At 34.7% G+C, this 18,375-nt stretch overlaps 1 protein-coding gene across 3 annotated transcripts in view; it reads right to left on the minus strand.

Moving 5' to 3' along the window:
* Positions 1 to 975: 975 nt before the first annotated feature.
* Positions 976 to 18,375, minus strand: part of LOC136037003 (folylpolyglutamate synthase, mitochondrial-like) — a 43,232-nt gene continuing 25,832 nt past the window's right edge. The window contains exons 8-11 of one of the 3 annotated variants that reach the window (XM_065719406.1): positions 15,524 to 15,666; positions 9,365 to 9,543; positions 5,626 to 5,815; positions 976 to 1,527 (exon numbers count right to left, since the gene is read on the minus strand). In XM_065719406.1, the coding sequence (XP_065575478.1) occupies positions 5,651 to 5,815; positions 9,365 to 9,543; positions 15,524 to 15,666 (487 nt within the window). In that variant the 3' untranslated portion in view covers positions 976 to 1,527; positions 5,626 to 5,650. Of the gene's footprint in view, positions 1,528 to 4,207; positions 5,816 to 9,364; positions 9,544 to 15,523; positions 15,667 to 18,375 lie in introns of those variants that run through there. The other 2 variants (XM_065719407.1, XM_065719405.1) reach the window with 2 other exon arrangements.

Consider the following 18,375-nt stretch of genomic DNA (forward strand, 5'->3'; position numbering starts at 1 on the left):
TGCGCTTAACTTTTTGTTGCACTATTTTCTCGAAAACAATTAACGGTTCATCTTCAGTCGGTTGAATGTTACGAAACTTATTCTCGTCAGTTAACCTTACGTCAGCTAATTTAACACTTTCCTGAATCTCGTTATCGAGGATCATTCTCACACTGCATGCACTTTTTACGTTCAATCACCTTGTGGATATCTCTGTTGGTTCCGTTGAAGAAAACAAGCAAGGAGCTCACGGTAAAACATGCTGCCTATAGTCTATTTTAAAATTATTATGTCTATGCTCCTAATTCCTCAAGGACGAATTTACTAGTTTGTTCGTTTATATTGATTGAAAATGCAATCAAATATCATCGTTTCATAGTTTTCGAACTTTGAAATATTCTTTTTCGTATTAAGGAAGCATTCACATTTTTTGTGATCACTTTTGATGCCAGTAAATTTAGTATCATTGAGGGGTGTGAAGACGAATTCTTACCCGTGTGCACCCTTGAGAAATCTTCGTCATAAAGTTTTTTTTTAATTTAGTCGATATATTATCATTTGGCTTTATTCATTATAGGCTATTTTCGGTCGTAAAGCTTGTCCTCGGGTAATTTTCTCTAAGGTCTGTGCTGAAAATCCTTAATAATGGTATCTTCGAAAACACAATTTCACGAATTATTTTATCATGTAGACCCCAAATATGTGTCATTTTATTGGGTTATCATATTAAACGTTCGCTAATCTAATAAGTGTCCCCAATTTCCAATGTCCCTGAAAAGCTAAGGAACACCCCATAGTAATAGAGTGACTCCCATACATCATATTTAAAACCTATATTAGGTCATTCTAATAGCATTTGATCCGTCCCTCAATTTTATAGCGATCTTTAGAAGTCTTACAGTAAAGTTACACTAAAATGTTTTTTTTTCCTTTTTTTTTGTTCTTCGATCTAGGCCTACGCGTAGAACTTCAGCTGCCTACTTGAAGGCTCGTGGATTCGACTATCTCTAATGGCGATTGTTTTATTTAGTCAATTTAAAGATAAAAACAACTTTGTCAAAAAAAAAACTTTGTTAATGCCACAGAAAAGATATAAAATAGCAACTTACAAAAATTTTTACAATTTCATAAGAAAGACATAAAACAGCAATTTTTAAAACATTTGCTCGTTTTCTATGGTAGTAAAAAGAAAAAAAAGTTTGTTAATGCCAAAGAAAAGAAATAAAAAAGCAACTTCTAAAAAGGAGTGCCTGTTTTCTATAATGGTAACTTCAGGAACACTAGAAACATTTTCTGGATTCTGGAGGACAGGGGCATACGAAGGGGAGGAAAGCTTACTGCCCCCACCCTTTCTGCCAAACTCTAAACTGTCTTGAATTTCTACGCTTAAATTAGAATAATCCAAATTACATTTTTCTATTATTGCCCTCTCTACGAAAAAAAAACTGCGTACGTGCCTGGAAGAAGTTTCGCCCATTTATTCAAAGGTTCGTGAGTTTGATTCCAACCAAGAGAATTGCTTTATTAAATGTAAACAGGCAGCTATCGCTAGAATAAAAGAACTTGTAAATAGGAATCTTAATATAAGAATAAAAAAGAAAATCATGAAGAACAAAAACAACCATGAAAAAATATGTTTCATTCTTAAAGGAAAAACAAACTCTTGTCACGCACAACAACTAGAAAAAAAAGGCAACTTAGAACAACTTCGCAATTTTCTGCAATGATAATTTCAGGAAAAGTCGAAAAGCAGTCTCTTAGCCGGTAATAGGGGTTGTTCGCCATGGAAATATTTAGTGTTTATCTTTTTTAAAAGAAAAAAAAGTGTAGCCATCCGTTTCTCTTTGTATATTTATATAAACCATTTATGTATGGTTAGTAAAGATACCAAGAGAGAAAAATAGGTTTTCGGTACCTGGCGGCAATATCAGTTTTAGACCCCTCTTAACATGTACAGTGGGTCTATCTTTTATGGAAGAAAATCAAAATGGCGCCCAAAAAAACATTACGCCCAAAGAGACGAGTGTAACCCCTTGTTTCCCCTCCTTAGCTACGTCAGAGCTGATGCCCATCTGATGTCAGAAGTTCCTCATCCTATTGTGGAATCCATTCCGCAGATAATTATGTTCGTTTGTGTTTTGGATTAGACTTGAAAATTTCCTTTCTCCGACTGGAAAATTGTGCTTACAGTGAAATGAAGTTACTTATTTATCGATTACTAGTCATAAATCATTTGTACTGCTTTTTTTACTGGTATCTCAAATGCTTTTCTAGATAAATTACTTTGTATATTTAGACACGAAACACTTTCTAGAAAACTTTTGATATTTTCACTTATGATTACACATACGAACTGGGTTTCATAAGACGACATCACTTCGTCTATTTTGCTCGATGAGATTAACCCTCCTCAGTCAGAGCTATGCTTTATTGTCGGCTATGTTTAGGATGATTCTAATGATTAAGAATTAAACAATATGTCGAAGTATGTTTTTTTGTACTAGAAAAACCTACCATTCTTTTTTTATAGTATGATGTTTGACGTGAGGTAGCTGGAGAAAGCCTAAATGAAGTTTTAGCTACAGGTTACTTTATAAAAATTGGCTGACTCATTTGCTTCATGACCGCAAATTGGCAATTTTGGAATAATGATAAAACGAGATTTCAGATTAAAAATCTTAATCAAATTTTTTTTTATTTTCGCACATATAATAAGATTATGGCTGTTGGAATTTTGTGACAAAATTTTATTTACTATTTTAACTATTCTAATTTTACTCTATTTCAAAATTTTATGATAAAATTTATTTTGGTACATAAAATGAAAGGATTAGATTTCAAATTAAAAAACCTCAATCTAGATTTTATTTTAGCACACATAACAAAACTATCTGAATCCTGAATCCAAATCCAAACTTAACATAATATTGATAGTAAAATATATTAAAAATTATCGAGGTTATAATGACCCTTATAAGAAATTTTCCAGCTTTTTAGAGTGGGATACAACACTCCTTTCTCTAGCAGCCGTGTCTTAATTCCAGGTTATAGTTCTACAACAATATGAAAATATAATATCAATTAAGGCTGAACCCGCGGTGAGTATATGAACTAACAAAACAAACAATCAAACTCTATACTGAGTAAAAGAAAAGCAAGCATGTAACGGGAGATATGGCCACCTCTCCGTGTCCTATAAACGTCTAAATTCATACAGTTTTCTACATGCATTCCTATATTTCCTAATTCCCTAATATACTATAGTTCCTAATATAATGCCTTATATAATTTCCTAATATACTAATTCCCTTTTTAAGAAGTTTTGAACAACATAGCCTTTACCCCCCCCCCCCACCTCCCAAGAAAAGCCCACATTTTTGAGCGTGAAGAGGTGTTACAACAAAAAGTCCCCAAATGATTGGTCCATCGGCCAAACAAGAATTTACGAATTACTTATTATGCAACAAATTATAATATGCCTGGCTTTTTATAGACTAGTGCATGATAGAATCGGCAACTCTAGCAATAACATTGTGACATGCTGCTACTTATCTTGGAAACTGGATAACTGTTATTTGCACAGATGTTATTGGTCCATATCATTGGTCCATCGGCCTAACAAGAATTTGGCAGCTAGTTATTATGCAAAAAAAAATTATAATATGCTTGGCTTTTTATAGGCTCGTCTATCACAAAATTAGCAACTCCACCAATTAATAATTGACATACTGCAGCTAATCTTGGAAATTAGATAACTGTCATTCGCACAGATATTATTGGTCCATATGATTGGTCCATCGGCCTAACAAGAATTTGCCAGCTAGTTATTTTATGCAAAAAATTACAACATGATTGGCTTTTTATAGGGTCGTTTATGACAAAATTGGCAACTCCAGCAATTACATATTGGCATGCTGCCACTAATCTTTAAAATTAGATAACTGTCATTTGAACAGATATTTAACCAAAACAACAGACAAGGAAGGCTGTTTGGAGTATCCAAAAAACTAAACAACCAGTGATAACAATATTTCGAGAGATAAGGAAAAATCTATAATATCCCATATATATATACATATATACATATATATATATAATATATAATATATATATATATATATATATATATATATATATATATATATATATTTATATTTATATATATATATATATATATATATATATATATATATATATATATATATATATATATATATATATATATATATATATATATATATATATATATATATTGTTGCTAAAAAGAGGGATATATTAACAGGATAAGCTTGTTTTGGTGTTACTTGGTTGTTTTACATTTGCTGTTTTTTTTCTTTCATAGGCATGTATTTTGGGGGTGATACCTGACACGGGGATGCCATGGATATTCTGTGGTAGCCACAACACTTGGCTGGGTAGAGAATTTAAAGTGGCGAAACCCTATATAGGCCAGTGTATTCTCCTGATGAGCCCTTGTGTTGGGTTGTTGCCTCTGAATTATTTGTCTTTATTATTTTTTATATTGTTTGGTAAATGACGACTTATACTTATTGACGACATGACTGCCTGTCCATGGATTATTCTTTATGGTTGATTGTGTGTGGCTATGCTGTTTGACCTATGTGATTGTATGGATGAGTAGGGTTAAGGCCTCATTGAAGTGCTGGTCTATATTAATCACTAATTTAGGAAAACAGTTTTCCTTTTCTCCTTTGTCTCTCGTTTTTTTTGTGTGTGTGTTTGTGCTGTTGCATTGGTGATTTCTCTTTTCATGATAATATTATATGTAATATATATAATAACTATATACTAACCATATATATCATAGTATATACAATAGCTATCTTTTGCTAAAGATTTGGATTCAGTGCTACACCTATTACACTCAAGCTCCCCAGGGGCTTCACAAGCAAAGCCTATGATTAACGCTACCTAAATTAAAGCAGATTTTGACAAAATACAGTCAAAAGCAAAGACCTATTATTACTAGACACTAAATGACGCTATGTTGGGCGATCATGCGCCTTTTCTTCAATGACAGTGTGTATATATTTTGTTTTCAATACCACAGATAGATTATGGTCAGGTCACATTGTTCTTATAGATTATACAGCGCAACAGCAACAAAATTACCGTATTCCGGTCCACTGCTGCCTATTTTGATTATTAAGGAAAAATACAAGGCTTAGCAATTCATAACTATTTTGTACTTTGAGAACAACTTTAGAATTCCACCAGAAATATAATTTATCTAGGCTTTTTTAAGACAATGTCAGTGATATTTCTCGTTGTTAAAGTTCAAAAAAGTTAATCAAATAGATCAAATTTAAACTAAATTGATAAAATAAAAATAGAAAATACGTTAAATTCAAACAAAAAATGACAAATTAATACAAAATTAAAAAGGGGCTGTTGTTAATACAGTGCAATAAAACAAGATCTCTGGCCAGAAAAAAAAATCTGAGAAGAAACTAAAATTCAAATGACTTTTGTGATACAAACAAACACAAATTGACAGAAAAAAGGAAGGAGGAGCAGAGGCAAAATGTGACAGTCGAATGGCGTGTTTTGCTTTCATAATACAACTATAAACAACTTTCTAAGGCACTATCTCCCCGACAATCCCGTAAATATCCTATATCGGACCTGTTATTGTACTTTTTTTCCATGATTATGGAGTTCCCGGAGAGCTATTTTCCCGAAGATCCCATAAATGTTTATAATGAGATTTCAAAATTTTGAAAGATCCAGACTCATCTTCTTCTGTTATATCTGGCTGAATGCCAGATAATAGACCACCAACAAGATGTAAGGAGCCAGTAACAAGAACTTGAATCTAGAATCAAAAGAAATTTAAAGTTAAATATTCATATTTAAGAATAGCTTAAAGTAAACAGGTATATTACCTCAGCAGTTCTTGGACTGGGATTTACTGTAGTTCCCAAATTCCATAATAACGAAATATCCAAAGAAGAGACAAAAAATTACAATGAGTTTGATTAGACAAAAATAAGTTCAATATGTCAAAATGATTAAATAACAAAATTCCTACAATCTATAATGATGGAGTTAAACAAAAACAAAGACAATATAGTCCCACGAGTAAAAAACAATTAATAATTTAGTAGAAAAACTACATAAAGAAACTGGAAATGTTTAAGATAAAGATTGCAATATTACATAATATGTAATTATTACATAATATGTAATATGTTATAATTATTACTATATTATATAATACGTAGGATTAAAATTATAATATAAATACTAAAATCGGGGAGATGGAAGAGGTTTACTGATTTAATATGTTGACTAAATATAAAAATACGTTCATCCATGTCTTCATGAGGATTTTTTTTTCATAGGAATATAGAAAGTTTTTTTAATAGTAAGGGAAACAAGATTGACGGGGATGAGGGAGTTGACTTAGGAAAAGAGAATTTGTCCATGATTTATGATAAACGGTTTTCACCGTGGTCTGCCTTTTGAGAATAACTTAGTTCAAGAATAATTCACCTATTTTAAATATTTAAGTTTAGATAAATGCCAGCCAGCCGAAAGCTTTTCTCAAAACTGCGACGTAGGACTATTGATATTAAAGATCAATGACCTAGTTCATATTATTTGTCACCTTTAATTTCCTAAGATTCTGATTATAATAAAAGGGTTCATGAGCCATCTAACAGCTTTTACAGTAACTAAAATATAGAAAACAACTTTGTTACAACAAACAAATCCAGGTGATTGTTGAGGTGGTTCTATAGTCAAACCAAATATTGACAATAGTGTTATTTACTTATTAACTATTTCCATGGTATTTGGGATTGATCACCCTCCCCAGGGTTATGCCTTGCAACATTTCATTTCATTTTCAACTGTGAATATCAGTGCTGGAGACAAATTCAATTCTAACTTATCGGATACAATTTTTTTTTTATTCAACAAGAAGCATCGCAACTGACCCTGGTGGATGGCATTTTGTATCATATTTTTACCTATAATTTGTTAAATGAATAAGAAATTTTAAACAACCCGAACTATACCTGTTTTCATAGCATATTGTTTAAATGCTTAATCATGTATTCATAATACAAGACATACTTAATTTATAGGGTATTCTTTTTAAGAGGTATTATTTGAATGTCCACATATCTGGAACGCACACACGATTTTTTTAGAGGGGGGAGGGGGTACAATAAAGACATTTTATTTCATAATTTGAATAAGAAACACCCAGAAATATAAAAAAAAATACAGTTTAAGGGGGCGAGGGAGCTTGAGCCCCCATCCTCTTTTATATATCCTTGTTAAATCTTATCCTTAGTAAGCAAATATAACTAACTGATTACATTCACAGTTATAGTTAAGGCTTTTATGAGATACAATTCTAGACATCCACTTATTACAATATTAATAAGCACCAATTTCCAAATCCATTCACGCACAAAAAAAAATAAACAAAACTTCCAATATAACGTAAAACTAAAATTTATATTACTTAAATTTTATAAAAGTGAAATTTCCTTCCTGTTTGGACCTTTTAAACTACGAAATTTATTTTAAGGGGTCATAATAAAAAAAGTGAACACATCTAAAGGATCATTCAAGGTTTATTTTGTAAGCTCTTAGAAAAACACTTGAATAGAGAGAATACTATTCTGAACAACATATCTGAGAGCGAGTTGCAAATACCATTTCGAATTGAGATAAATCCTTTGATTAGGCAGTGAAAAACAACGACGTAGAATTCTGGATATTTCGATCATACATACAGTGACCGTCATCAGCAGAAATACTGTATTTCTGCTGATGACGGTCAGTGTATGCGTGATTGAGATATCCATAATTTTTTGTCGTTGTTTTTCACTGTCTAATAAAAGGATTTATCCATATTTGAACTGTTATTTGCATCTGTCTTCCTCTGTCTTCCTCCTGTTATGTTATCTGTCTTCCTCTCGTGTAGTTCACTTATAAAGGTTAGATTTTGCTGTTGTTTTTTTTTTTTTTTCTTTGTTTTCTTTGAACACTGAGGACGACTTGGCGGAGGTCCTTGTCGAAATATTTGCTTGCTTTTCATATTTAGCTACTGGCTGATAAAATCCTCGTTTTTTCACCTATTTGTTTTTTCTCTTTTCATTTTTTATTCCCTTTCTTTGTTTTCATACGACAGTGTGTTCTTCAAAAATACACTGAAAAAATTTAAAAAAGAAACGTCAAATCTCTTTTGCAGACTTCACCAATAGATTCAGCAGAAGCAATAACTAAAGACAGTATCTCTCACATAAAATTATACGAATGTAAGCATTTATGATGAAAACGGTGAATTGGACTCTATGTGGAAACAAGAGAAAGTCATGACGCACTCTAAAAACCACAAACTTATTATTCTACACCTAAGAACATCAATGAAAAAAAGTTCGACCCTGTTTGCTTAGATTGGGATTGCACATCAGGGTTAGTAACTGTTAAAGAAAAAAATTGGAAATAACGAAAAAAAAAATGTAATTGCCGTTTTTATTTACCCTTTTCCAGTCAGTGATAAAATAACTCCGCTGTAGCCGGTCCCAAGTCCGTGTTGAGAAAGGAGGAGGGGCTTAGGGGAGAGGGGACCCATTGGATGATTAAATTCCCATTAAAGATCTATGAAGAATGGGGGTCAACCATACGTAGTTTTCTAGATGCCGGGTGAGGTGTCCTTGTCTGGTCCCACCACAAGTACAAGCAAGTAGGTACAGTGACAAAATAAACCAAAGTGATGGGGAAATGCCCATATTTACCCATAACTCATTTACGTTCACATCATACAACCCCTTAATCTTGGTTCATACATCTGCGTTTTCGCGCAAAAGATTCCGATGAAATTTCATTAATTTTTCGTTGCAACTTCATGCATCATGAGGCTTCGACGGCTATGTCAAAATATTTCAACTGAGACACTAAACAAAGCATTCCCCCTCCCCACTGACAGGATTGAACCAATTTTAGCTTCGATCCAAAAAAATTCAAGCCAAAAAAACTTTGATATTTTGGCTATATTTGTTCTGCATGAGCCATTTCGAATTAATAAAAGACGCAACTATGTGAGCCAATAACCACTGTTTTTTCAACCATTTTATCCATTTTTTATTTTTTCATGATATGCAGCTTACTATCCAGCAAGCTTACAGTTTTGAAACCATTCTTCAAATCAAATAACCATTAAATAATTGCCAATAAAAAACCTTATCACTCAAATTATTTATCGGGCGACACTGCGTTTCCTTTTAAAAATAATAAAAAAAAATCAATATTGGTAGGCGGTTCAGCTTCTTTTATTTTCTTTAAAAATCGTTCTTCTTGTTTTCTCATGGAAAATTAACCTAAATAAAAATGAATAAGGGGTGACCTGTTCAAAATGTCCATTTCGCTCTTTTTCTGATATCCAGCTCAGAACATCAGAAATATATTCAAAAACGAGTGTAGATGATTTAGCAGGTTCAGTATTTTGAAGTTCCATCCATGCCACTTTATTTTGTTCTAAACGTCGTAGTTGGCTTTCCCGAGATACTTGAAAATTGGTTATATCTGAAAACAAAAAAAATTACAACAATGGGCTAAGTGCAAAAATCAAACTCAGCCTTTTTTCAGTTTGCCTGCGGTTCTATAAAGTTTTTTTCGAAACGAATAAAACCTCAATTATGTATATATTCCCTTTCCCGATAGATTAAATACTGGAAAAAATTTTTTAGTGTGAACTTTCTTTATTTTTTATTTTGTATTTTGACGCATTTTCAAGTCCCCAAAGTATATATCCTAAAAAAATATAATAGGATTTTATAAGAATTTTATGGAAGGAACACAAAATTCTTCGCATTTCTGTAAATAAACATATCTGTGAAATAAAAAAAAAAATGTTTAAAAACGCAGGTTATAGATCAAATTTCCCTAACTATGTTACATATTGTCTCATGAATTTCTAATACTGAGCCCATCACAATAGGATTTAGTTAAATCTCACAATGTCTGTGGCAAATAGAAACTTAAACAAGCACACCATAATTGTAATTTCAAATGTACATTACACTTACCCATGTACAGAGCCGTTTACATTTTAAATACTAAGAAAAAATCGTTAGTAAGCCTTGAAATTTTACAAGATAATAGGCATAGTTGTGGCCGCAAAAAAAAAATAGATTGAAATCAGGTTACCATCTCAGCTTTGGAGGGGATTAGATGTTTCATAGCTAAATCACTTTTAATTTGCCTTTGTTGTTTCATACACACACAAAAAAAATACTTCATTGAATTCTAGCTCCCTAATTAGCGGGGAAAGAGGCTGGAACAATCAGATGTTAATTTGTTTTGTTGTTTTTGCAGCGCATCAGCATCTTTTTCCTATTTTTGTTTTTTCCTGTATTTTTATAAGGTATATTTTTTCTAAGAAAAACTTAATTGACTCAAGTGAAACCAAATTATGACGAAAACCTAGAATATTTTGATTTTGCTTTCATTATCGGAAGCCAAAAAAAAAACTAATGCTACTGCTTCACTGGAAATTAGTTCCCCAAAAGAATATATACGGGTAAAGAGTGTGGAAAGACAAAAGAAACGTCGCTTTTCTAGCGACAAAGGAGAAGCAACTCCTTGCTCCTTTCTTTGGTCAGAAAACAGTCTGTCCAACTACTTATAAATTTTACAAAGATAAACCTATTTTAATGATATAATTCAACCTTTATTTATTTGTTATATTGTATTAGAGTTATTGTCATCCAGTGTATACGTAGTGTATAGTGTATTGTCATGATGTAAATTTTAATTACAACATACAATTTTGGTTGAATTTCAGTTGCTCTGTTGGTAAGAAGAGGTCAGGGACAGTCTCCTTGCAAACTCTAACCTGATGATCTACCCTGGTTGTCTTCAAGAAAGCCCTCTATGAATCCAAGATAGCTATGAGCTATCCGTTTCGAGCTATGAGCTTGGACAGATTGTCTATGTCACATGCGCAGTGGGCAACCGGGGTGGAAGCACTATCAACAACAACAGTCCTTGCTCAAGAAATTAAAAAGTCAGCATTGTCAAACGCTACTTAGCATAATCTCGGAACCGTCAGTGCAAATCTAACTTTATGAGGCTCTGACGATGTGACAACTGCTTATTCTTATTCAGCTGGTTAATACCATTCTCTAGGTGTTGTTGATAGTTTTTGAAGTCCTAGTAAAACGCTTGTATTAAAACTTGTATTAGAGCACCTTCTATTCAGTTTCCTCTTGTTAACTGGATTTAAACATTCGCAAGGCAGAAATTCTGATGCTAAGTAGACTTTTTAACAGGTCACTGTTTTGATTATTTGATTTCCTGATAGAATTTTCTGAATTCTATATTTAATTTCCCGTTAGCACTAAAGGCAGGGACTTACGAATCTTTCTTTTCCCTCTAAACCATAAATTTTCTTGAATTATTGGCTACATAATTAGATTATCAGACTATTTATTTTTAATTATAGGACCCCCCCTACAGAACGTGTTTTTTTATTTCCCTCCCCCCACAAATCCTGAGTATTTACCTGCCTGGATATTCTAAAGTATATTGAAAATCGGGCAATGCACTGGATCAGAAAATTAGAATGAGATTCAACGGGTATGGGAAAGTGAGGAAAAGGGATACAAACCCTTTTATAGAAAAAAACTAAATCAAAGCAACACAAAAAAAAACTACAAAGGAATCAAAACTGTCAAATCAAAATCAAAATAAATCAACTGTCAGAATCAAAATCCATACATAAATCGCATACGCGTCTGTCCAATACGCACTACTACACTGTCTGTCTGATCACCAAGAGACTTTAATAGCTTAATGAGTACACTCTTACGAAGATTTTAGTTGTAAAAAAAATTCCGATGTTCGTATTTATTGATTCAGTCCATTGAGGTATTTTTCGATTTATGGACTCCAACCTCTGATGAAGAGGAATTGTCTGGGCTATTTTCGAAGAGAGGGAAAAGCAAAAACTTTCAAATCCTCCTTGGAAAGGGAGTTTTAAGGAGACGGGGGTGGGGGAATTTTCCTTGAATAAATCTATTTTAAGGTCTCAGCAACACGCGACGGGTAAACTATTATAAGTTATATTTCCACTACATTATCTTCAATTTCTCTTTTCACTGGGTATGAAATAGAACAACTACTATTACCAGAAGAGCCGCATTTTTTACTGTTTATATATAATGGAAATGGGACAACACAAACTGAATATGGACTTTGGCCAGACATCAATCGAGTCCAACTTTCATCGCTACATTTTCCATTCCTACTAAGATAAAGCGTAAACTAAACACAAAATTTTGCTAAACTAAGTAGAAACAATGCTAGTACACTTTAACATAAAGACAACTCCACACCGGTAAGGCAAAGACACTCTAATTAATTTGTGCAGTATTTTAATCGTCAAAATAATCAGTAGTTTTATTGTTTGACATTCCTATAAATGTGTTGAACGTGTAGCTGTTTTTCAAAGCTTTTCTCTTTAGATATTTGTTCCATTGAAATATTTTTATTTGACGTACTAGTGTTAATCATATCTTGTCTTTGAAAAGATTTATTTTGGAAAAAAAAATTTTTAATCCAAAATGGGTGAAGTTCACATTTCAGAGTCAATAAATACAGCAAAACACGTACATACAAATACCACAAGGGTGATGTGAGCAAAAGCATCATTTCGAAAAGATTAAACACAATAAATAGGGATAAAATCAATGTTTACAAGGTTTACAACAAAATAAAACCAATTAATAGAAAAACAAGAGAGAAGAGTTCATATGGCACTTGTGACGATGTCGGAGGAGCCAAGAGCCATGAGGTTCTTCCCACCAAGTTTCATTACGATCTCTCCACTCTAAGCATTTTCCTAGATTTCCGGTTTCCCCCTCCAGCTCCCCCCAATGTCACCAGATTCGGTCGGGATTTAAAATAAGAGCTCCTAGACGCGAGGTTCTTCTAAATATCAAATTTCAGTAAGATCCGACAACCTGTTCATAAGTTGAAACTACCTCATTTTTTCTAATGTTTCTGAATTAACCGTCCTTCCACTCCCCCCAGATGGTCAAATCGGGAGGCGACTATTTCAAATTTAATCTGGCCAGATCCCTGATACGCCTACCAAATTTCAGCGATCACTATATTGATCAGGTATCTAGCTTCGGATCTTCTTCATGAAAAAATTGAAATGGTCCGAGATTCGAACCTGAAACCTCTAGCACCCTAAGTGAGAATCATACCCCTAGACCACAAGCCATACTTAAGAAGAACAATCATTTGCTTTACCTGCAAATAAAGTTCTTCTCAACTGTCTTGTTCGATCGCTCCCCCCCCCTTGATCGTCAAATCGGGGAAGAGACTATTTCTAACTTAATCTAGTCTGGTCCCTGATACGCCTACCAACTTTCATCGTTCTAGCTTATCTGGAAGTGCCCAAACTAGCAAATCCCCCCCCCCCCAAAAAAAAGAGCAGATCCGGTCCGGTTATGTCAATAACGTATCTAGGACATGTGCTTATTCTTCCCACCGAGTTTCATCCCAATCTCTACACTCTAAGTGTGTTCCAAGATTTCCTGTTTCTCCCTCCAACTCCCCCCAGTTTCAACAGATCCGGTCGGATTTGAAATAAGAGCTCTCAGACACGAGGTCTTTCTGAATATCAAATTTCATTAAGATCTGATCACCCGTTCGTAAGATAAAAATACCTCATTTTTTCTAATTTCTCCGCATTAACCCCCCCCCCCCCAACTCCCCCAAAAATAGACAATCCGGTCTGGTTATGTCAATCACGTATCTAGGACTTGTGCTTATTCTTCCCAACAAGTATCATCACGATCTCTCCACCCTAAGCGTTTTCCAACATTGCCAGTTTCCTCCTCCAACTCCCCCCAATGTCACCGGATCTGGTCAGGATTTAAAATAAGAGCTCTGAGATACGAGATCCTTCTAAATATCAAATTTCATTAGGATCCAATAAGCCGTTTGTCAGTTAAAAATACCTCGTTTTTTCTAATTTTTCCGAATTACCGAATAAGGTCCCCCCGCCAACCCTCCAAAGAGAGCAAATCTGGTTCGGTTATGTCAATCACGTATCTAGGATTTGTAATTATCCTTCCCACAAAGGTGCTTCACGATTTCTCCACTCTAAGCGTTTTCCAGGATTTCCGCCCCCCCCCCCCCAACTCCGCCCAATGATACTGGATCCGGTCGAGATTCAAAATAAAATGTCTGAGTTACAAAGTCATTCTAAATATCAAATTTTATTAAGATCCGATTATTCATTCGTTCGTTTGTTTTCTGAATTAGCACCCCCCCCAACTCGCCCAAAGAGAGCAGATCCATTCTGGTTATGTCAATCACGTATCTAGGACTTGCACTTACTTTTCCCACCAAGTTTCATCCCGATCTCTCCACTCCAAGCGTTTTCCAAGATTTCAGGTTCCCCTTCCAACTCCCACCATTGTCACCGGATCCGGTCGGGATTTAAAATAAGAGCTTTGAGACACAGTATTCTTCTAAATATGAAATTTCATTGAGATCCGATTACCCGTTCGTAAGTTAAAAATACCTCATTTTTTCTACATTGTCTGAATTAACCGTCCTCCAACCCCCAGATGATTGAGCCAGGAAAACGACTATTTCTAATTTATTCTGGTCTGGTCCCTGATACGCCTACCAAATTTCATCGCCCTATCTTATCTGGAAGTGCCCAAACTAGCAAAACCAAGACAGACAGATCAAAAGACCGACAGAAATTGCGATCGCTATGTCACTTGGTAAATGCCAAGTGCCATAAAAAAAAGTGGAAAAAAAAAGTAAAAAAGTTTTTAAAAACAAGCTTCAAATGTATAAAATAAACATTGTCTAAAAAGTGGTAAAAGGGGGAGGAGAGACTTGCTTATTTCTAATCGAAACTATGTACGGGAAAACAATTCTTCCTTGAGTAATTTTAGTGGGATAAAACGGGATGATTTTGTTGAAGCAGAGGGAGCGAGGCAAAATCGAAGAAGAGAAAATTGGCAAGGGAATCAAACATACTCGTGATCGAGGATAAAATGACTAAAATCATCTAGAGCAATTGCTGTCGCAGAGGGGATTCAAATCGACGTTTGAGTCTCTGGTACCTTTTTTAGAGGTATAGGTAGCAAGCCTTTCTTCTCTTAGCTGGGATCCCTGGGCTGTGTATTACCAAGCAGAGCATCAATCCACTGTGATACCACAGGGCAACATTCCTGTTAATTTAAATTTATAAAACCTCTTAAAACACTCTAAATCCTCTTCAATAAGACTTTCTTTATTAATTACAGGGGGAAATAAAATACCTGGTACCTTTTTTAGACCTATAAGTAGCAGGTCTTTCTTGCCACAGCGGGGATCGATCCCTGGGCTCTGTATTGCCAAGCAGAGCATCAATCCACTGTGATGCCACAGGGTAACACTCCTGTTAATTTAAACCTACAAAACCTATTAAACACTCTAAATCCCTTTCAATAAGACTTTCTTTATGAATTACAAGGGGAAAATAAAATACCTGAGGAGCAAGATTGATCTGGAACAAGTACATTGGTAGTGAGTATAACATAATCCCAATCATGCTCTACGAGGCAGGAGAGTAGTAGTTTTGGCGAGCGATCACCAGTTGCATTGAAGACTAGTACTTTTAATATCTTTTCTCTGAAAGCACAGAAAAGCATTAAAACTAAAACTTTAAGGAACGGTCGTCATTTATATGAAAAATTGAAAGTTTAATATTCAACTGAACATTCGATTTATAAGGTTCGATTCTATTCGCTTATATAAAATTTTGTTTTATATATGTTAACTTGAATTTACCAACTAATTTGTCAAGGGGATGTAGCTTAGGAAGCCCTTTCTTAAGTAAAAACAAAACAAAGAAGTGTCAAAAATCGGCCTATTTGTGGTGCAAAATATTTTAAAAAACAGGTTCAAAATACTATCGAATGATATGCTTGAAATTGCGACTCGATGTTGAATTTAAAAACAAGAGTTAAGAGCTCATATGGCACTTGTGACGAGGCGAGAAGAGCTAAGAGCCAAGAGATCATATTGTATGAGCTCTAACAAAATTCTATGAATCAATAGATTGATTTAAAAAGGAAAATAAGAGGCTTAATGCCGGTCAGGATTTAAAATAAGAGCTCTGAGTCACGATGTCCTTCTAAATATCAAAATTCATTAAAATCCGATCACCTACTCGTAAGTTATAAATACCTAATTTTTTATAATTTTTCCTCTCCCTTTAGCCCCCCATATGGTCGAATCTGGGAAAACGACTTTATCAAGTCAAATTGTGCAGCTCCCTGACACGCCTACCAATTTTCATTGTCCTAGTACGTCCAGAAGCACCAAACTCGCCAAATCACTGAACCCCTCCCCCCAACTCCCCCAAAGAGAGCGAATCCAGTACGATTCTGTCAATCACGTATCAAGGACATTTGTTTATTCTATCCACCAAGCTTCATCCCGATTCCTCAACTCCAAGTGTTTTTCCAAGATTTCCCCCTCCAACTTCCCCCAATGTCAAAAGATCTGGTTGGGATTTGAAATAAGAGCTCTGAGACATGAATTCCTTCTAAAAATCAAATTTCATTAAGATCCGATCATCTATTCGTAAGATAAAAATACCCCAATTTTCACGTTTTCCAAAAATTCCGGTTTCCCCCTCCAACTCCCCCCAATGTCACAGGATCTGGTCGGAATTTAAAATTAGAACTTTAAAGCACAAGATCCTTCTAAATATCAAATTTCATTAAGATCTGGTCACCCTTTCGTAAGTTACAAATACCTCAATTTTCAAAATTACCCCCCCCCCCCCCAATTCCACCAAAGAGAGCAGATCCGGTCCGGTTATGTCAGTCACGTATCTTAGACAGGTTTCTATTCTTCCCATCCAGTTTCATCCTGATCTCACCGCTTTCAGTATTTTCTAAGATTTCCGGTCCCCCCAACTGCCCCCCCCCCCAATTACGCTTGATCCGGTTAAGATTTAAAATAAGAGATCTGAGTTACGAGGTCCTTCTAAATATGAAGTTTCATGAAGATTCGATCACTCCTTCATAAGTTAAAAATACGTCTTATTTTTCAGAATTAACCCCCCCCCCCCCAATAGAGCGGATCCGTTCCAATTATGTAAATCACGTATGTAAGACTTCTGATTATTTTCCCACCTGGTTTCATCCCGATCCCTCCAATCTAAGCGTTTTCCATGATTTTAGGTTCCCCACCCCAAACTTCCCCCAATGTCACCAGATCCGGTCAGGATTTAAAATAATTGCTTTGAGACACGATATCCTTCTAAATATCAAATTTCATTGAGATCCGATCACCCGTTCGTAAGTTAAAAATACCCCATTTTTTCGAATTTTTCAGAATTAACCCCTCCCCCAACTACCCCAAAGAGAGCGGATCCGTTCCGTTTACTTGTGCTTATTTTTCCCACCAAGTTTCATCCCGATTCCTCCACTCTAAGTGTTTTCCAAGTTTTAGGTTTCCCCCTCCCAACTCCCCCCCCCAATGTCACCAGATCCGGTCGGGTTTAAAATAAGAGCTCTGAGCCACGATATCCTTCTAAATATCAAATTTCATTGAGATCCGATCACTCGTTCGTAAGTTAAAAATACCTCATTTTTTCTAATTTTTCAGAAATAACCCCCCCCCCCAACTACCCCAAAGAGAGCGGATCCGTTCCGATTATGTCAATCATGTATCTGGGACTTGTGCTTATTTTTCCCGTCAAGCTTCATCCCGATCCCTCCACTCTAAGTGTTTTCCAAGATTTTAAGTTTCCCCCCTCCAACTCCCTCCAATGTCATCAGATCCGGTCGGGATTTAAAATAAGAGCTCTGAGACACAATTTCATTCCAAACATCAAATTTCATTAAGATCTCATCACCCGCTCACAAGTTAAAAATACTTCATTTTTTCTATTTTTTATGAATTAACCGGGCCCCTACCCCACCCAGATGGTCAAATTGGGAAAACGACTATTTCTAATTTAAGCTGGTCATGTCCCTGATATGCCCGCCAAATTTCATCGTCCTAGCTTACCTGGAAGTGCCTAAAGTAGCAAAACCGGGACCGACAGACCGACAGAATTGGCGATTGCTATATGTCACTTGGTTAATACCAAGTGCCATAAAAAGAGTATGTATTCTAAGCTTTCCAGTTTCTTACCAAGTAAAGTACCTAATACAATTAAAGTAAGATATTTCATTGGTTGAAAATAAGCTTCCTTACTCTATAGAGAATAAAATGGTAGTTCAATTTATTGACTTCATGGCCACCATAAAATAATTGACCTTTATAATTTAATCTTTTATTTATTGTATTAAACTTTTGTTTTCTTTCCGCTTTCAATCCTAT

Source organism: Artemia franciscana, chromosome 16 (genome assembly GCF_032884065.1).
Source record: "Artemia franciscana chromosome 16, ASM3288406v1, whole genome shotgun sequence".
NCBI lineage: Eukaryota > Metazoa > Arthropoda > Branchiopoda > Anostraca > Artemiidae > Artemia > Artemia franciscana.